General features: G+C 47.7%; 3 protein-coding genes across 3 annotated transcripts; 2 read left to right on the forward strand and 1 right to left on the reverse strand.

Moving 5' to 3' along the window:
- Nucleotides 1-720: 720 nt before the first annotated feature.
- LOC135804790 (eukaryotic translation initiation factor 3 subunit D-like) lies at nt 721-3610 on the forward strand. The gene is made up of 2 exons (XM_065318747.1): nt 721-2391; nt 2860-3610. Exons 1-2 carry the CDS (start codon nt 877-879, stop codon nt 3001-3003), a joined length of 1659 nt encoding a protein of 552 aa, XP_065174819.1. The 5' UTR covers nt 721-876; the 3' UTR covers nt 3004-3610.
- Nucleotides 3611-4994: 1384 nt separating this feature from the next.
- Nucleotides 4995-15852, forward strand: LOC135804791 (ubiquitin carboxyl-terminal hydrolase 12-like). Its single transcript, XM_065318748.1, has 11 exons — nt 4995-5365; nt 5453-5527; nt 5793-6003; nt 6679-6759; nt 8471-8592; nt 9951-10027; nt 10935-11018; nt 12213-12345; nt 12545-12609; nt 14343-14424; nt 14641-15852. The coding sequence occupies exons 1-11, from the start codon at nt 5363-5365 to the stop codon at nt 14740-14742; spliced, it is 1035 nt and encodes a 344-aa protein (XP_065174820.1). The 5' UTR covers nt 4995-5362; the 3' UTR covers nt 14743-15852.
- A 1335-nt stretch (nt 15853-17187) lies between these two features.
- Nucleotides 17188-20193, reverse strand: LOC135806179 (uncharacterized). Its single transcript, XM_065320335.1, has one exon. It carries the CDS (start codon nt 20191-20193, stop codon nt 17188-17190), a length of 3006 nt encoding a protein of 1001 aa, XP_065176407.1.
- Nucleotides 20194-20470: the final 277 nt, after the last annotated feature.

Genomic DNA, 20470 nt, shown 5'->3' on the forward strand with positions numbered 1-20470 from the left:
GTATTTCATAGTAAACAATGCAGAAATATGGGGAGGAACATTGTACGTAAACAGTTTCCTCTGAGACAAAAATGCAATAATACTCATAAAAAGGACACACTTCAGGCTCATTTAATACAAACATCTTGAAAGTTTTTGTCTTCACAAGTACACTTTCAAGCCTTCTCGTCAGGTGAAATACAGGCAAGGGAAAAGGAACAGGAACAGTGGATTAAATACAGTAAGAAGGTGGTAAAACAGCGCAAAAAAGAAGATAGCTAAAGTGACAGCGAAAATTGCAATAATGACACAAAGGTGCAAGTGCGAGAAAACTCAATAAGCGTGACATGTAGTGCGACAACAAGAGACAACCACTGGACATACATGTAACTAACGAGGTTTTGACGACCTACCTAACAGCCTAAGTGTGAATTTAATTTGTTTCTGCTTGCAAAGGTTGGGTTTCTTTGTGTGGATGTACGGCTTCCAAAACATTCAGCAATCTAGCACTAAAAACTTTCAAGATGTTTGTAATGAGCATGATAATCTGAAGTGTGTCCTTTTTATGAGTATTATAACAATCATTGTACGTCATAGTGATATCAGAATCTCGATGATGGGCATGCGCAGGCATGTGATGACGTCGAATGTATCATGTTCGATCTACAAAAATTAATTATTGTTGGTGGCAAAATGGTGGATGCATCGCGGAGAAAAAAACTGTTCTTGGGATGATTTTGTGCATGTTTGAACTGAAAAAGATTGCAACCTTTGGAAGATAAGTAGCTCAACAAAGAAGCGTCTGAAGAATTGTTCGTGGGATCTGTTTTCCTTTTTGATCCTGTAGTGAGGTTACAATAATTTTCTCCGTGTATGGGTGTTTGATCAAGGTTCATCATGGCTACTAGCTCCTTCAAGCTCCCAGCGATTCAGTCGAATGATAAAGGATGGGGACCTTGCGAGCCTGCAGAGGGCTTCAAAGTACCCTACCAGCAGTACAGCAAGGCAGATAAGTTGGGAAAGGCTGCAAATTGGACAGACTCAGCTTACCAGGATCGTCGTTACATGAACCGGTACAACTCGCAATTCGCCTCCGGAGCTACCCTGTTCCAGTATATTCATGAAGAGGACGAATCGTCCTTCCAGCTTGTTGATACTACTCGCCCGCAGCGTCCTGGATACCTGCGTAACAGAACCCGGTTCCAGCGCAACAACAATGCTCGCAGAGACAGAGAACGTCGCGAGGAAAGGAAGATGGAGACATTGTCAAAGGTACAGAAGGGTCGTGACCGGGATCGTTTGAGATTGCAGCGCAAATGGCAGAAGCAATGGTATGGACGACGGTGGAACGATCAGCCGAAAACGCAGCTGAAACCTCGTCAAGCAAGTGTGGAGATTCACCCGGAATGGAGATGTGTACACGAAATCGAATTCGCACAGTTGTCCAAGCTTCATTTCGAGGTTGAGCCAGCTGAAGATTTGAAGACCTGCGGCAGTCTGGAGTACTACGACAAGTCTTATGACCGTGTCACTACAAAGCACCAGCGACCGCTTGCCGGTGTGACGAGAGTGTTCCACAAGGTCACCTCCACTGATGACCCTGTTATAAGGAAGTTAAGCAGCGAAGGAAATGTGTTCGCTACGGATGCCATCCTAGCATGTTTGATGAGTTGTTCACGCTCCGTGTACAGTTGGGATATCATTGCTCAGCGTGTTGGCAACAAGCTCTTCTTGGACAAGCGTGACAACTCGCAGTTCGATCTTCTCAGTGTTTCAGAAACTGCCACGGAACCTCCACAAGATGAAGGTGCCAGTATCAATGCACCGGCCAACCTTGCTCTGGAGGCTACCTTCATCAACCAGAACTTCTCGCAGCAAGTGCTTAAGCGTGGCAGTGAACGTCACCAGTTTGCCGAATCGAATCCGTTTGTCACGGAAGATGACGAGGGAGAGGTTGCTTCGGTCGGGTATCGCTACAGGAAGTGGAATCTTGGAGAGGACATTACGCTGGTAGCCCGCTGTGAGCACGATGCTGTGTCTACAACGAAACCCGGTGGTGAGCTGCAGTACATGAGCATCAAGACACTCAACGAATGGGATCCCAAGGTGGCCGGTGTTGACTGGCGCCAGAAGCTGGACAACCAGCGCGGTGCTGTCCTTGCAACTGAGCTGAAGAACAACTCGTGCAAGCTTGCCAAGTGGACGCTGTCCGCACTGCTCGCCGGCTCGGACATCATCAAGTTTGGCTATGTGTCCCGTGTCAGCCCGCGTGATTCCTCCAAGCATGCCATCCTTGGCACACAGCAGTTCAACCCAAATGAGTTCGCTGCTCAGATCACCCTGGACATGTCCAACTGCTGGGGTGTGCTGCGAGTCATCATCGACGCTCTCATGGGTATGCAGAGTGGCAAGGTAAGAATCCCAGCTCTGGACTGTGTTTGCTTTTGTGTGGTGTAGGGGCTATTTGCTTGATGGTTGCTGTGTCGGTGTTAATTCACGAGTGTGGGTGCGTGTGCTTGTGGACACAACCACTTCCACGATCAGTCTATATGTCTGTGCAGTGCACGTAAAAAAATGTGCTTTTGTAATACTCACTCGGCTTACAGAACTGTTTCGTCCTATGTGGACTTATCAGCGCAGCACAACAAAATAAATAAAACTACTAGTTTTCCCTCTGGGTCTACACGATCTGAACCTTCACTGGATTTGGTTGCTTTGGGGTTGCTGCTGCAGCTATGAACATCACCAAAGTAACTTTTGTGCTTTAGTGGCTTTAGTTTCTTGATGATAAGATGTCCTTTTGGATTAATGCTTCTTACTGGACACGTCTACAGTTCAGCTAATGTACTCCAAATGTGCTTGTTTGTGTTATTTCTGCAGTACCTGATCGTCAAGGACCCTAACAAGCCGGTCATGCGTATCTACAGCATCCCGCAGAACACGTTTGAAAGTGACGATGATGATGAGGAGGAGGATAGTGAAGAGGAAGACGACGACGAGGAGGAAAAGGAAGAAGAGGCTTGATGAGATCATCTTCCGTTTCTGCACATGGAGGACACCCACTCTTAATGGCGTGAGATTTGTGTGCTACAGAATTAGTTGTGTGCTCATGCTGTACGCCCAGTGCAGCTCCCGGATGCTCTGCTGTTGCTTTGTTTAGTACGGTGTCACCACTGTATGCACCATGTACATACATGTACATACATGTCCCGTGTATGTGTAGCAGCGCTGGGGAGAACTGGCATGGGATCCCGTCGATAGCGGGCACTCTGGCGGGCTCGACTGCGCATTCCGCACGCACTCTGTGGCCGTGTTGCCTGTGAGAACTACTGCTCTCTCCGTTTCTTTTCACCCATGCAGGCTGTACAGGTTGTTTTTATATATCGGTAGTCTTTTTTTTTCACTGCAGGCTTTGCCCTGTGCCGGTCAGTATCCTAACATAATGAACATGTATGTACCTTCCACATCACATGGACTGCTCTTTTTCATGCTTTCTCCCGTTTTTAGCTGATTCTTACTTTAGTCCGTGTGACCATGTGTGGGTGTTTCATTATAATGTTTCCTAATGTTGCCCATGTTGTTACCTGTATTGGCCTCTAAATATTTTGCTATGCCCACTCGGTGCTTGGTACGATGCTGTTTGTTTTTGGTGGTGGTGGTGGTTTGTTGTTGTTCTCGTCGTCTTTGTTGTTGGTGGAATCTGTGATTCTTTGTCTTGTGGCAGCCTGGACATCTAATGAATGTAATGAAATCTGATTTTTGGCTTTCAGTGCAAAAAGAAAAAAGTTCACCGTTGCATTACCCCCTGCTAGTATAGTGTTGAGGGTTTTCAGTTTGTTCACTGTTGTTAAAACCTGTCACTCTGCCCTGGACTTACAAACAAGGGCCTGCAAGATGCCAGCTAGCCGCAAGTAAGCAGTTTTCTACCCCCAACACCAAGATTTGCGCTTGATAATGCACGTAACGACTATTCAAGATACAGAGACCTGGTTTCATCCGCCGCCTGCTCCGTAGGTGTGGTTGTCCGGTTACAGTATAGAAGGGGGGGGGGGGTATGTAATCCTGGTACATGTAGTACCCTTGTTTTCAGAGACCACCAGGCTGCACCGCAGTGCAGGGTTTGTCAGGGCGTAAAGCCAGGACTTGCTGTAAAGTGAGAAACTTTCGCTAGAGATTAAATTTCGCTATCTTCGCGACCATCACACATTCGCGAATACAAATCGCCGCAAACCTCTCCGTACATTGATTGTAGACAGTACAAGATCCGACTGAAGGGATAGAATCGCAAACGTTTCTCATCGTCAACCGGCCCGGTTTAAGGAAACGCTAAATTTGCACGCCGCGAAAGTTTGTCGCTTTACAGTGTAGTATTGTCTACACGTGTACAGTGATGATAATAATAATTATTGTGCTCTGGCATGCAGAAAGCCCAGATATAATAATTTGTATGGGCAAGAGCACATAACCCCCAAATACATGTACATGCATCATGTTGTCTGGAGTCTATGCATGCCAGCAAGAGTATGTACTCTTGATGCCAGAGAACTACATGTACAATGATTATGTAGCCTGACGGTACCCAAGAGTAGGGTTATGTACTCTTGCCAAGTCTTGGTAATACAGAAGTAGAACTGCAAGAGGGTTTCATACCCTAGCCTGGAACAGACCTCTAGCTCTACTCTAGTCTTCTGCTTTGTTTTTTTTCCACATCCAAATAAAATTAAAAGTCAAAGAAGCTTGATCTGCAAAAATTAGGACTGCATCAAGACAAGAGTCCATAATATAACCAGGCCAGATAACCCAACTGTACACACACCATGCACACTGCACATAATCATTGTATTGACTATTGACTATTGTGCAGTCTCGAGATCTCGTCAGCCACTGCAGTGCAGCTAGTGCAGTCGGCACTAGCACTGTCGGCAGTCTACAATTAAAATTATTTATTTTTGTAGTCTGTATACGAAGCATGATGTCATTGGGGCCTCATGATGACGAACGATGATGCCACTTTCAAAGTCATTCTTGTAGTAGCACCCACAACAAAATTGACCACTCTTGCAAGGCTCTTCGCCTAGTCTTGCTATTGTCACTGACACTGGGCCTTGTCTCACCAATGTGGTCATTGTGGACGAACGTTGGCTGTAAAACTCTCCTCCGTGCTCTGCACAAAAGAAGCAAGCTCTTTAGAAAGTTGTGACTTACATACTTGTGCGTGTGACATTTTGTTTGAAATTGGTTGAAATTTCGAAATTGCAATTGGAAGACATCTCTGTTTAGTCGTATCGAGTGTCCACAGCTAGCTGTCGCACATAACATCCGAAAAGACATGGTGTGACTGGATATTTTTTCAGATTGTCTCCAATCAGCTAAGAGAATCACGATGGTAGTACTGCTTGGCTTCTATGAACACAGCGATGGGCGAATTTTTCCAAGTTCGTTTTCTCTGTTTGTTTTCTGATATTGACCGTAGGGGAACGGCACCAGCTCGAACGCAGAACATCCCGTGGATGGGACAACATCAGATCGACTGTTTGGACTGTACAATGTAGGTGTTCTACTGTGCAATGGTGCAAATACATGTAGTCGACTACCACTAACAATCGACTTTGACTTTTAATTGACCACACGGGAGAAGCGTGTTTAAAATTCGACTGCATAGCATTACAATACATGTACCAGACTACCAGTACATCATGATCATGTGTTCACATTTGCAGATCATCATCAGCAACACATTCAGCTCTGCGAAATGTGTAGAGTATAGCGGTTATCTTTCCTTCATTCTGATATTTTTTCTTACGTCCATGTAGTTCGGCAACACGTGCTACTGCAACTCGATCATCCAGGCGCTCTACTTCTGTCGACCGTTTCGGGAACGTGTGCTGGCGTACAAGCCACCGAGCCGTGCGGATACATTGCTGACATGCCTGGCGGAAGTCTTTACGTGCATTCACACCAACCGCCGAAAGAACAGTGTGGTGACGCCGAAGAAATTCATTGCCAAGCTCAGAAAAGAAAATGGTATGTTTTCCTAGCCATATGCATGTTTTCCTCTCTCCTGGTTGTATGTATTTATTTGCTTACCAGACAGTATGTGACCAGATCAAATGGACCATGTATTAATCTAAGTGGATAGCCTCTGATAATATTTGGACACTTGAACCATGTAGCGCAACCACAAGGATACCATTTTTCTATACATTGCTATGCCAAAGCCTGGCCCAAACCTGCCCTGATAGATATAGTGGAACTTCATTGGTACTTTATGATACACAGTAGCGGGTTTTTTAGTTCACAAAATTTTAATCCCAACACAAGTCGAAGAAGATTGTGCAAAACCTTCCCCGATTTTGTGAGTGAAAATGGGAAACGGACGATTTCCCTGAATTCCGGTACTTCCTTTAGCTCTGTAGGGTTAGCCTTTTCTGCTGTGAATCATGGCAGGCGTGCATGCAGCAATTGTGTCAGCACGAATCCATTCCTGTGTTGCTGTTGCTGTTGCTGTTGCTGTTGCTGTTGTTGTTGTTGTTGTTGTTGTTGTTGTTGTTGTTGTTGTTGTTGTTGTTGTTGTTGCTGTTGCTGTTGCTGTTGCTGTTGCTGTTGCTGTTGCTGTTGCTGTTGTTGTTGTTGTTGTTGTTGTTGTTGTTGTTGTTGTTGTTGTTTGTGTGCGTTTGCGTGCATTGTTGTTTTTCGCAGTGCAATTTGAGAGTTATACACAGCAAGATGCACAGGAGTTGTTCAACTACTTGATCAATACCTTTGCGGATCTACTTGAAGGTTAGAGCATGCACATGACATGTGTTGACTTACTTGACTACATCCTTGTCACACGGGACATTACCAAAGTAAAGGAGGGTTGCGCAGAGTGAAAAAGTCCTTGTGATAAATGAGCAGCGAAAGACTGAGTAACACGTTTGCTTGCGAAGCTTCACAGAGTGAGAAACTGTTAATATTGAAGAGTTTTCTGTAAAACTCATGTTCAGTAGAGTGCATGGGGTGCAAGGCTTCGACTTCTGAACCTTTTCCGAAAACAAGTTACTGGTGTGCTGCCAGGCAAGTTCCGGGGCGAGTTGTGACGAAAGTTTGCATGAACTTTCGTTACTCGAACCCAGACTCTCAAGATCTTATTACAAAATTTGTTTACGCTTCTTCTCTAATGGTGTGCATTAGTTAAAATGTAAACGTCACATCGTAGTGCTTTGACAACTGTTGACATCTTTGAATGTGGCGAGAGCTTCAGCTAGGATGCACTCAGGGTGTTTGTGGGTGGTGTTATTTTGTAGGTACCGTGACATGCATGCATTTGTATGTATCGTTGCCCACCTGTGTGTGTATGTGTGTGTTCGGTTGGTGGGTACACTTATGCCAGATAGTGTTGGGTCTACTGCCAACGGGCTCGGCTGCTTGAAGTTGAAGGTGTGATGTCGTACCTGCCACCTTTGTTGGTTTCAGGGTTCATGCTTTCAATTTGAAGTATACATACCTGTTAACCATGGACTACTTCTGGCTAGATTAACTCTTGTGTAATCAATGGTGCTAGTGAAGCCTATATCAGATCCACTCTGATTTAGCCACCCATACTAGTAGCAAGTATCACCTTCACCGGGGGCAGGGGTAACTGCAGTTGGATCCTGGGACGGACACCCTGACGCCGTCAATCCTTTTTCTGCACCTTGTCCTCACCCACTTACTGAGGTGTAGTGAGCCCATAAGTGGGATCATTTCCAAGTCCACCCATAGTTTGGGGATTTCAGGGGGTGTCGGCCGCTGGGCGGTTCAATAGCCAACTGAGCCCTCTTTCCAAGATTCCTTTTGAGTCTCCCTTCCCTCTCCCAAGGGAGGACCCACGTGACCAGTTATGGCAGTGAGCAAGTACAAGTGTGTGTGTGTGTGTGTGTGTGTGTGTGTATGTGTGCACACGTGTGTGTCACTCTTCTCATTAGCTAGTGGAAAGCATGTGCATGGGTGTTATTGTACTGGGAGGGCTTTGAACAAGATACTAGCACCAGCCCAGGTTACTGCTTTCCCGCTGGATCGGGACTATATGTGTCTTCTGAGTATACAGTATCAGCCCAGGTACCTGCTTTCCCGCTGGATCAAGACTATATGTGTCTTCTGAGTATATAGTATCAGCCCAGGTACCTGCTTTCCCGCTGGATCAAGACTATATGTGTCTTCTGAGTATATAGTATCAGCCCAGGTTACTGCTTTCCCGCTGGATCAAGACTATATGTGTCTTCTGAGTATATAGTATCAGCCCAGGTACCTGCTTTCCCGCTGGATCAAGACTATATGTGTCTTCTGAGTATATAGTATCAGCCCAGGTTACTGCTTTCCCGCTGGATCAAGACTATATGTGTCTTCTGAGTATATAGTATCAGCCCAGGTACCTGCTTTCCCGCTGGATCAAGACTATATGTGTCTTCTGAGTATAGATGTACTGTAAGTGTCCAGTGACTTCTTTTCCTTTGCTCCCTCTCCTCCATAGGAGAGAAGAAAGCTCGCCTAGAAGAGGACCCAAGCTGTGGTGCAGGCTCCGAAGTCAACTGGGTGCATGAGATCTTTCAAGGTACCCTTACCAACGAGACGAAGTGCATGACTTGTGAAATGGTAAGTTGAAATGTTTAGTACGCAAAGCACCCCACCCATTGGTGTTCGTCAGTCGTTGGTGTCGGTTGATCTCGGTAAATTCTCAGCTCATGCAACTACAGTAAAACCTGTAACTAATGACCACCGTGACTAGCGACCGGCCTGGTACTACCGACCACTTCGTCAGGCACGGACGGTCTCACATGCAAAATGCACTGTGACTAGCGACTACCTGCTGAACGCGACCAGCGACCACCTTTTCTTGTCCCAATGTCGAATTTTGACCCGTAACTAGCGACCGCGATGTAGCAAATCAAACATTGCTCGAAGCTCCTTCTCGAAATTTTGATGATTTTCCATGGTCGTTTCGATACTACAGCTGGACAAATGAACGCAGTCTCATTTTTACTGTGGAATCAGTGTGGACTGCACTACACCTGTCATAATTTCAAGTGCTGTCAAGAACAAACAATAACATGATAGGAAACGTCTTGGAGAGCGCATCCAAAGCGCTCTTTGATCGATGTTACTACTCGAAGGAGAAACTAAGACTGAGCGGCTCTCTGTCGAAGTGCAATCACCCAGCTCAGTCACCAGGTGACACTGACAGTCTGTACTGGCTAGCTAGCATGCTACGGTACATGTACTCACCTGTACGGAACACAGGCCAGGATACGATGGCGGATAATAGTCTACAGTGAAGGTGCGAAAACTCGCAACATCGCCGCATCACGTACTGGTACACACCAGTACAGTTTACGCTACACTGCACTACATCCAAGTAAGTCAGAGCGACTGAGTTTCCACTGTAGTGTAGATCTACACACTGATACCAGTACAAAGTGTAGTCGCACACAGATGAGGATGGAGTCGATAGTGACTAGTCCACTGCCTGGCCAGGCCAGCGCTGCTCTGGAAACCCAGTGAGTCGACATACGGGTCAAAAGGTCGTATCGCTTCCGGTGTATAAAAAACTTGATTTTCTCTCTCTCCAAGTGTTGTATGATCTGAAAGAAGAATGTCAGTGTGCAAGTGGCGGGGGATTGTATTATCTGCATTTTGACATACATATCATATATTGGGATCCATATATGGTCGCGCGGTGCAAACCTCTAACTAAAGACCACCTGCCACTAAAGACCACTTTTCCGGGCACCAAGGGGTGGTCGTTCGTTACAGGTTTTACTGTAGTTATTTTGTGACAAGTTCATGACTTTTATTATTGTGCTGTTTTGAACTGTATTGACATGTGTGTGTGTGTTTGTGTGTTTGTGTGTGTGTGTGTGTGTGTGTGTGTGTGTGTGTGTGTGTGTGTGTGTGTGTGTGCACGTGCACATGCCCATGTGGGTGTTCCTATGCACGTGTATGTCCATAACTAGGTCAAGTACAAGGACGAGTCTTTTCTTGACTTGTCCGTGGACATCTTGGATAACACTAGTATTTCGGCGTGTCTGCGGTAAGCTGTAGTGTAAGGTCAGGTGTTTCGTGAAGAAGGGAATGTAATCGTGGACCGTTCTGAGTTGTTACTAGTTAGTGAATTTCTAACAATAATAAGAGGATGACAAAAGTGCTTTCACTCCGAGTTTCACGCACTATTAAAGCGATCATCAGAAAACACAGGAAACAGTGAACTTCTATCTGGCTGCATATTGGCCATTATCCGGTACATGTAACAACATGCCCGTAAATCCCCCACCCCACCTCACTTACTCACAAACCGATCTAATTTTTACACTCAGATACTGAGCCAATATTAATAAGACTTAGTAGTGACGGTATATTTATATCTACAGTCTATTCAGAAAAAGGTGATATCCTAGCTTTTGCCCATAAACGGGTCAAATTTTGAGTTTTCGTCACAATTTTTTTGGCAATCCCCCATGGAATGCTCTTCTAATTGTGTTTTTGAAGTCTATTTCTCCAAAGAGCAAGCCATAACAAGAATAGGATTTCGGCCAGGTTTTGCCCCCAAAGCACTGAATTGGGGAAAAACCATGAAAATCCAGGCTGTTCACTCCACTTGCAGAGCAGTACATTTGTGGTTCGAACCCCAGTTGAGCTACCATTTTTGGACCCTTTTTCAAGTTTCGAATCTCGCGGCACTGCACAGTACACCACAAAATCGCCAAATACTGGAGCTCTCCAGAGCCAGCGCTCATCTTCTGCTGATTGGACTGTAGTTACAATGGTCGAGAGTTGCTCAACTCCTATCCATGCGTCCCCATTCCTTTCTACTTGTCTGCATAGTAGTCATTTAGTTGCCAATTTTTCCACTGAATATTAAATGTGAAGCCTCTTTTGTCACAATTTTAATCTCCATTTGTACATCATCTCCCTTTCTCCTTTTCTGCCTGTGTTCTCAGTGGGTTTTCACTGACGGAGACGCTTAGCTCAGAGTATAAGTACTATTGTGACACCTGTCGGAGCAAGCAGGAAGCCCAGAAAAGGTATGCACATAGCTACTAACTGGATATGTGTACTTTTCTTCTCAGATTTAAGACGAGACATGTATGTTCCACTGTATCACAAACACACACGCGCGCGCACGCACACACACACACACACACATACACACACAGGTCAGTCTTCCTAGTTGCCTAGTTTACAGTGCATGATTGTCATTCCGGTGGCACTGTATACGCTGAATTAACCACCCATGGCACTGTAGGCACAATGCTCTGTTTTGAAACACCTTAATGATTGTGACACTACCGTAAAAGTCCGTAAATAAGTACGTATTTACTTTCGAATTTAGTGACCACACCCGTACTAACTTTCGGGCGGGTACTGACTTTCGGGCACGAACTAACTTTCGGACCTGACTTGTGTGTAGTGGAGAAGTCATTTTCATGTCGATGTACATGCTACGTGCTGCATGTGCGCACCGTACCAGTACTTATTTCGGGCAGTATGTTTATCGGGCTTGACTTGACTTCAACAGACAGAGCCAAAAGAATGAAGGGGGTATTTCTTTCGGGCAGGTACTTATTTACGTACTTTTACGGTAACACTTTGCGACGAAAAGAGTAGGCAACATTCTAATTGCAGGGGAAGAGAGTGTAAGCTCATGCACCCATGCTTGCTTTGGAGCCTGGGTTCGCAGACATGAAACTGTTTGTATGGCTGTGCAGATACCATTACGTGATTTCTCAGGTGATCACATGGTCACATATTATTCAGCTTGAGAGTGTATAGACGACCTCATACTATGTTCATTGTACCCTCACTGTCCAAGCTGTCACTGATACAGTGGTCAGCAAACTCACAAGTAGCCGGTTGAATTGTCAGAGATGTGCAACACTGTAGGACTGCACTGTCTCTCTCTCTCTCTCTCTCTCTCTCTCTCTCTCTCTCTCTCTCTCTCTCTCTCTCTCTCTCTCTCTCTCTCTCTCTCTCTCTCTCTCTCTCTCTCTCTCTCTCTCTCTCTCGCTCTCTCTCTCTCTCTCTCCCCCCCCCCCTCTTTCACACACACACACACATGCTCACACACACACACACACACGCACACACACACACACACACGCACGCATGCGCACACGCGCACGCATGCGCACACGCGCACACACACGCACACATGCACCCACACACCCACACATTCACTCGCTTACTCACTTGTACGCTGTGCCATTATGTTCTTGCAGGATGTTAATCAAAAAGCTGCCACCTGTGCTAGTGCTGCATCTCAAGCGGTTCAAGTACCATGAGCAGCTGGGGCGCTTCACCAAGCTCAACTATCGTGTGGCGTTCCCGTGTGAACTTCGGGTGTTCAATACGGTAAGGTGTGATGTACAATTGTACCTGCATTCGGTGTGTCGCTGCAAGCTGTCTTAAATATTTAGCTTCTTCTGTATTAGTATTGGTAACCGTCAATCTTTGTTCCATCCAAAAACCGTACATACTAGTATGCTGCCATTCTTTTACAATTCTTTTACTGTTTAAAATATACCTGGTTGTTCTTGTTGTCTCTGTTCAGGCACATGATGCTGAGCAAGCGGAAAGACTCTATCAGCTCATGGCGGTCGTCATCCACTGTGGAACGTGAGTCTTCAGTTTTGTATGCCATGTCTTTCTTTATGCCATGATCACAAGTGTGTCGTGTGCCGTCGGCTGTCATCGCAAGAGTGAAATGTGCCGAATATTCTAATTGGTTCTGGCTTTCTTTTTAGATAATAGTCTCTCCATCCCTCTCTCTCTCTCTCCCATGTCTCTCTGCTTTCTTTCTTGTCGGTCCATCTCTCCGTATCGTGGAATATGGAAACCTGCATAACCACAGCAGGAAATAGTTACACAGGTCCATGGCAGTAATTGTCCAATTTGGCACCTACAACATCATAGAAGTGTGCCAGAATGCTTAGATTGTAGCATGCAGTTGCACACATCATGCAGTTGCACACATCATGCAGACATCATGCACACATCATGCACACATCATGCACACATCGTGCAGACATGGATTCCGTGCACTCTGAATTGCCCAGTACAGTGTACAGTGTACAGTAGACGTTGAGCATTTGTACGCAAATTGGAAGCTTTGAATTATTATCGTCGGGAATCCTACGCGTATTCCATGTGCGATTCATACCAGTGAGCAGGTTTCGTGGCACTTCTACCTAAACCCGAATGCGCAGTCTGGGGTTTGGGTTATCAGCCAACTTGATGTGTGTGTCATGTGGGGCTGAAACCCGTCCTGGATTGTAGCATGCAGTTTTGTAGCATGCAGTTGCACACACGGTTTTCTGTACTAGACAATATCGTCGAATAGTGCCATTCGGTAGAACATCTCATATCGGGGTGCTTTGCAACCAATGGGCGCCCATATGTCAGAATCGTCCCTTACTCTGAAGTACACTATGGCGTATTACGAATATGACTACGTGTAGTGCTAAATATGAACCATGTTTCTCTTCAGTTGGGCTCACTGAGCCAAGATTGATACCATTTGAAGTATTTTCTGTGCTCATTGCTCGCTAGTGATGTCATCATGTAGCAAACCATGATTTCCACGGATGATCATTCGCTCGAATACCGATTCAACGAGCAGACGAATTATCCCCTAGTGTCCACATTCGCCCGTGATGAACTTCGAAAACATGCGTGTCTTCCAAAGCTGTTGTTATTCTCCATAGTGTGATAGCTCTCCTTGTCATCACCCCATTACTGCTGATATACCGTACTCACTCGATTAGAAGCCCCTCTTGAATAATAGCCCCCTGTTTGAAAAATGCAAGCCCCTCTCGAATAGAAGCCCGGACTACCATTCGCGAAGCATGGGGTGACCAGGTAGTGCCGTGTATGTTACGGTCAAGTGTGCAACAACATCTCGTGCGTGCACATATTGGTAGATGTCCTGGTCGACGTAGTGTGTGCCAACTAACTCGGGGCCGAGTTGCTGTGGATAAGGGAGTTTTAGAGATTCGATTGGAATTCTGGTATAGAATGAAACAATAAAGCCCCTCTCGAATAGAAGCCCCTCTCGAATAGAAGCCCCTCTTGAATAGAAGCCTCGTCAAAATTGGTATTAAAAAAATAGAAGCCCCCGGCTTCTAATCGAGTGAGTACGGGTAGGTTGGATTACCTTCACAACAGCGCTGTAATGTATCACTTTTCTGCCATCTGAGTATGTCTTAGCACGTTAATCCACCAGGTCTCGTGTTATTTCTAACCTACGAATTTGAAGGGAACTGCTTCTCTGTGCCTAAAATTCTGTTCACCTACCCTGGTCGTTTGCCCTCATATCTAATGTGTTTGTTTGTGTGTTTTGCCAACTGCAGTGGCCCCAACAGAGGTCACTACATCACCGTTGCCCGAACCCAAGGCAACACATGGTACTTGTTCGACGATGACGTCGTTGATGTGAGTTTGAAACTAAGACTGTCACGCTGGCTATTTGTCGCCAGACCATGCCTAAGTGTACCTGGTACAGCATTACAGTTGAACAACAGTCCAGTAAATGATAGTGATGCCCATCCTACCTGTGTACTGCAGCAAATGTAGCTGCCATTGAAAAGACAAAGGCATTATTGACCATTTTGTATGATGCCTTCTCTTCTCTGTTTTCGTTCGCTGCAGCATATTGATGCGAGGAGCTTAGAGTTGTTTTTTGGCAGTGTGGCCGACACCAAACGACAGGAATCCGGTTATATTCTCTTCTATGAGGCAGTGGCGGAGTGAGTGAGGCCACGGTCGTTCAGGCTGCCTGCCTTGCCGTGTCGAGTTCTGAAATTGCACAGTCTTCGCCGCATTGTGTCTTCCTTCTGGACGTCACAGCCAGCCAGCCTTGGTCGCGTGCTGTCCTAGTGCTGTATCTCGTGCTGCTCTGGCCGTACCCGGCGTCCGTTATTGATTAGTGAGTGACGATGCATGGCAGTTAAATGGCTGTCTGGTGGGCAGGTTGGTGGCACTGTGTCTGTACTGCATGACGCCCCCGTCATGCTCATCCGCTGCTCGTATTCGGCAGCAGCGGCATCAGCAGCAGCTCGGAAATTCTGCATGGTAGCGCATGGAATGAGTTCAAGCGAGCCCACGCAGTTCTGCCTCCCCGCTGGACATGCGCCGCTTCAGCAATGCCGTGCGTACCAGCACTTTAGATGGCATCATGTATTTGTCAGTAGGAGCCGTCGCGAGCCTTTCCCTTACCCCCTGCATGTTACCGCCGGCATGTGTGTTTGTGTGACTGGCTCTGGCCTTGCCCAGTTTCGTCATCAGAGCGTGTTGTGCTGCACACCACAGGCACGGGCACTGGCCAGGGACTATACCCGATCTATGCACCTACACGCCGAATATTTTCCGACCCGTTTTGAATTCACGAAACCTAACCGATTCCCGTCCTGCAAAAAAACCGACTGGCCGTAGCTCTTTCACTTGACACACGTAATTCCCCGCGTTGCCTTTCTGTTACTACAATGTACAACAGTGTGTATCTAGAGAGCCTGGCTGCCACATGCCACTATTGACTTTATCTTTGATTTGGATACGGAGAACTAACGTTATTGTTGGTGTTCCCTTTGTTCTCTTTGTTTACTGGTCTCTCTGTCCCTCCTCCTTTGTTGCGCCTTTCTCGTTTCCCTCTTTTGTTGTTTCTTGTTCTACTGTCCTGTCCTGCAAGCTTATTCTTGCGTCCATCTTTATTTTTAGCCCATTTTAGTGTTAGGCTGGTTTTAAATTTTGTCTCCGGCTTCTTGTTTTGGACAGAACTTTAGCTGGATGTAGTCATGTAGTGACTGCTGCGAATCACTTTGGAAATCTGGAATTGGAAAGAAGCAGCTCTTTCCTGCCCAATCATTTGTTTGTGTGTGTGTGTGTGTGTGTGTGTGTGTGTGTGTGTGTGTGTGTGTGTGTGTGTGTGTGTGTGTGTGAGAGAGAGAGAGAGAGAGAGAGAGAGAGAGAGAGAGAGAGAGAGAGAGAGAGAGAGAGAGAGAGAGAGAGAGAGAGAGAGAGAGAGAGAGAGAGAGAGAGAGAGATAACACGAGACCTTAGTACCTGAAACGATGTGAGTTTTGCCCCCAGGATTTGGAAGTTCTACGTGATCCGTTCGTTGTCTATGTGACGCAGGATACTTGTCTCTCCTGCATGTACGAGCAAGAGTCCATATGGACTCTTGATACACGTGGAATCAATATGCTGGGTATTTCTAATAGGACATGACGTCACAGAAGTCAATCTGGGCGTGTAGCTCTTTTTGGTTTGCTTTGCCCTCCTTCAAAAACCACACACCAGCCTATTTTGAAACTTCGGTATAGCGTACCTCCACGGGACGTACACATCCCCACTTTATAACTGAAGTACATGTACTCTGGGGTCGAATGACTAAACTAAAGGCAAGTCAGTATCTAGTAAGGGATATGCAGTGTGGTCGAAAGAAAAATAGTCTTGTATTATCCAAATGCAAAGAGAAAGGCAATGTGTAGAGTCAATCCAGGCTACTTCGATTTCACTGTACTGTATAACCTGTGACTGACGACCACCCCTTGGGCCAGAAAAAGCGGTCTTTAGTTAGAGGTTTGGACCTCACTACCATATATGAAGTGAGACCGCCCGTGCCTGGCGAATTCGCCAAGTGGTCTTTAGTACCAGGCAGGTCGCTGGTCACGGTGGTCTTTAGTACCAGGCACGTCGCTGGTCACGGTGGTCTTTAGTTACAGGTTTTACTGTATGTGTTAGAGTGAAGCATGTGTGCTCCCTGATCACAACTGTGTGAAGCATGTGTGCTCCCTGATCACAACTGTGTGAAGCATGTGTGCTCCCTGATCACAACTGTGTGAAGCATGTGTGCTCCCTGATCACAACTGTGTGAAGCATGTGTGCTCCCTGATCACAACTGTGCACACGTGGACCATTTTCTATACTGGGTTTGTATCGTTTTTTGAAGGTATTCTCGAGCAATGGGACAGGAAGAAGAACAGGAAAATCTTCTTCTCGAAATGAACAAATGAGCGTGAATGGCGTTCGTTCGCCGTCACTCATTCATAGGCTCAATGTTCTCTCATGAGTGCATGATACAAATCTACTTTGAAGTAGACTGCGCATCCCCATAGCCAAGTTGTTGTCAGTCTAGCCCCCTCTATTGATCCCGACTAAATCCCTTCAATCAACTGGTTGTTAGTGATAACAGTGGAGCTAGTCTTCATCCGACTCGGTGAAAATTATGTCATCAGTGTCCACGTCATAGCTTGTTGAGTACTGTTGCTGCACGCTAGTTCGACGTTGGTCAGGACTAGAGCAGGCCTGCTCCAAAGCATCTACAGTCATAATCTGAACAGGCTGGGGCGGGGATCTACACGAGCCAGCCGATGATGAACGACTGCTGTTACCATGGTTACTGGTGATCGCTGTGCGCCTAGCGGTGTCCTCAGATGTGTCCGCGCCATCCTCGAATGCGTCATCTGTGTAGCGCGTGTTCGATGCAGCGAATGAATCGCTGCCGGATTTCCTTGGGGAAGATGCCCTTGATGCCTGCCTGGAAGAGAGTGGCAGGGAGCTGATTTCAGCATCTGAGCTCCCAGTGTTGTGTGTTGCACGGTGAGCACTCTTGCCTTGTTCGGAGTCCAAGTGGTCGGACTGCCCCCGGAGACCGGATTCGATGTGCGGCTGGCTAAGTCGTCCACTTTTTCTTGGCGAGGAGACCCTTCTCCCATCCGTGTTTGCTTGCATCGAGGACAGCTCGCTGGTAGCAAGATCAGACATGCTTGAAGTATGTGTGCCATGGCTGGACTTGCAACTAGCGGCGTCCGTATTTAGTTCGGCGGGCTTCGCGCTAGCATCATCACCTAGAGGAGACCGCGGTGGTTTTTTGGTGGCAATTACTGCCGATATATCACTGTCGGCAGACATTGCACTGGCTATGATTGGCCACTGGGCAAGCAAGCTCTTCCGACGCTTCATCTTGGCCTTTCTTTGGCTTTGCGAATCCTTGCCCGCTGCTGCCGTTGCTGGTTGTGAAGATGATGGCTTCCGAGCATTGCCTTCTCCACTGGCTCCACTGCCACCTGTCTCGGTGTGCGATGGCAGGAACACCAGCACTTTAGGCAGACACGTACTGCTGTCTGACACATTGGTCAGGTCGGCGTTGGCAATGCTACGCAATGCCGGCGGCACTGCGGACGGAATGTCTTGCTGTTCAGAGCGGCTCTGCTTCCTGTTCACGGGCGCATGGCAAAGATCAGCCGAGTCCTCTGTAGTTGCCTCCATGGTAGCCTTTGCTACCTGCACCTTCCCATCCTTGGCCAGTGCTGGCGCCAGCATAGATGATAGCCTGCCACTGGAGCGTTTGCGCAGCACCTTCTTGCGCCGTGCACTGACCTCTTCTGGACTGCTCTGCTCCGGGTCTGGGTCGGTCGTTAGGCTTGGCATTGTCCTGCTGCGACTGCTGAGGTGCTTGATGATGGGATGTCGAGGCGAGCTGTGCGTGCTGCCGACTGGAATGAACGTAGTACTCGACAGGGATGAAGAGGAGCTATTGCTGGACGATTCTTGGCGCTGGGTCACCGGGTCACCAGGTGCATCCGGCGGCACCTCAGGCGTGATGAGTGCCGGTGCCTCGTTCTCAGCGGCTGAATCAGGCGATCTCTCCTGCTTGTTTTCCAACAAGTGATTGAGAATAGCCTGTGCAAGATCTGCGGTATTCTGCTCTTCTGCGATTGTGTTTGTCAAAGGCACATCACGATCAGGCTGTGATCGGTCTTTCCCTGCCGGCCGGCGAAACCATGCCGGTCCTGTGGATCCCGCAGGTGCATGCCGCACAGCTGAGCTGTGCTTCATGGAGTGCCCTATGTTTGTAGGCACTTGTGCTGGGATTCCAGCGGGCAGGTCACTTCTGCCAAGCACAGCTTCCAGCTCACCAAGCAGAGCTTGCAGTAACGGTGTAGGCGTATCGGCCATGAGTGCGACAGCACTAAGAGGAGCATGAGTGCGATGTGCGACAATGCTGCTCTCTTGAGTTTCTGACACTGAGACAGGCTGGATTGGCTGTGGCATCAAGACAGATAGATGAGGCTCAGGCTCCATCTTCGAATCGTGTCTTTCATCCTCCGTGACTGTGAGCCGGGTGTTAATCGGGTGGTTGTTCGCAATTCTTCTCGCCAGCAACTGCCAGTTTTGCTCAGATTGTTCAGTGGCAAAGGAGTCGGGTGCACGGCTTTCTGCCCTACAGTGACTACTCGTCTGGCTTTCTTGCATGTTCGGTTGATACTGCTGGCTTTGCGGCTTTGCTGACCGTGGTGGTGCTGTGTAAATCATCGGTGGTGGACACAGGGTGTTCGTTTCGTATCGCTCCTCTTGTTCCTCGCCCACTTGGCGGCCACGCGACAGCTGCTGTGGATTGTGAGATGCGACTGTGCTTGCAGCTGGGCTGTTGCTTGTAGAGGTACAATCATCAGGTGCACTTGCTGCCATGCCTGCAACTTCTTCGGTCATCATGATGCTGGTGCTGGCTTCATCGGCCACCTGTGACTGGTCGTGTTGCGCTGTCCGAGTAGACCTGGATACCTGTTTTGCTGTTGCCGTGTCCAGCGAGGCCTGTTCACACGGGCTACTGGGTGGTGCTGGCTCGGCAGCAGCGTGATTCAAGCCCCGCTGGTGCTGGTCAGAATACGCCGTTGCTTTGGCACTGGTACTGATGCACGAGGTGTCAGTGGTGCTGCCGTCGGGTGGCGGTGTGTGGAGCGGTGCATCTTGTCTTGAGCCTGTGTGTGCCGCATGTAACGGGTCAACTTGTGCAGCTGAATTGACCAGACTCCCCGGTATACCAGGGTCACTAAGTGCATTCTGTTGCCGCAGCACAGGTCTACTGGTTCTGGGCAATGCTGATGCCGCTGCTGGCGCAGACGCCGATTGCGGCGTTGCCTGTGCTATCTCCAAATGGCAGTCGACCGAGAACGAGATCTCCGCTATACGATATCGGACGGTCATCGTTCCCAGTCGGCTGCCTAGCACGTTTGCCAGTGTGCATCGTTCCTGCACTGCAATCGACCCACTGCTAGTACTGCCTGTGCGCAGTCTCGAGCAGGCTCTGCCCAGGTCAATGTTGCAGCTTCCTAGCAGCGTGCACGGGTCGCTGGATTCGTCCAGGAGTGCGCAGTACACTGGCGTGCTCGACAGTTTCTCTTGCAGCTGCCCAGCGGCCATTTTGAACAGACATGATTTTCCACTATCGAATGGGATCGTCGGCTTTGCTGTCCTCTGAGCTGCATGGTCCCGCGCTTGCAGTTTCTGACCTGGCACAGCCGCATCATCTGCTCCACGCAGCGGACTGGGAATCACTGGTCGAATGGATAGGTGAGGATAACTGAGAAACTTCACCAGCACAGCCGGAGACACGCACTGGAGAAGAAGATCTTCCACCGAAAGAACGACCAGTTCGAAGGAAAACGTTGACATTAGCTGCTATCGGCCTTCAGCTCCC

Source organism: Sycon ciliatum, chromosome 1 (assembly GCF_964019385.1).
Source record: "Sycon ciliatum chromosome 1, ocSycCili1.1, whole genome shotgun sequence".
In the NCBI taxonomy this organism is placed as follows: domain Eukaryota; kingdom Metazoa; phylum Porifera; class Calcarea; order Leucosolenida; family Sycettidae; genus Sycon; species Sycon ciliatum.

Excerpts from the sequence above, each read along its gene's own strand:
- LOC135804790 (XM_065318747.1), top strand. The coding sequence starts at position 877 with ATGGCTACTAGCTCCTTCAAGCTCCCAGCGATTCAGTCGAATGATAAA. Across the intron at positions 2,392-2,859 it reads TGGGTATGCAGAGTGGCAAG|TACCTGATCGTCAAGGACCC; the intron begins GTAAGAATCCCA and ends TTATTTCTGCAG.
- LOC135804791 (XM_065318748.1), top strand. Across the intron at positions 10,028-10,934 it reads AGTATTTCGGCGTGTCTGCG|TGGGTTTTCACTGACGGAGA; the intron begins GTAAGCTGTAGT and ends CTGTGTTCTCAG. Across the intron at positions 11,019-12,212 it reads AAGCAGGAAGCCCAGAAAAG|GATGTTAATCAAAAAGCTGC; the intron begins GTATGCACATAG and ends ATGTTCTTGCAG.
- LOC135806179 (XM_065320335.1), bottom strand. The coding sequence starts at position 20,193 with ATGGCCGCTGGGCAGCTGCAAGAGAAACTGTCGAGCACGCCAGTGTAC.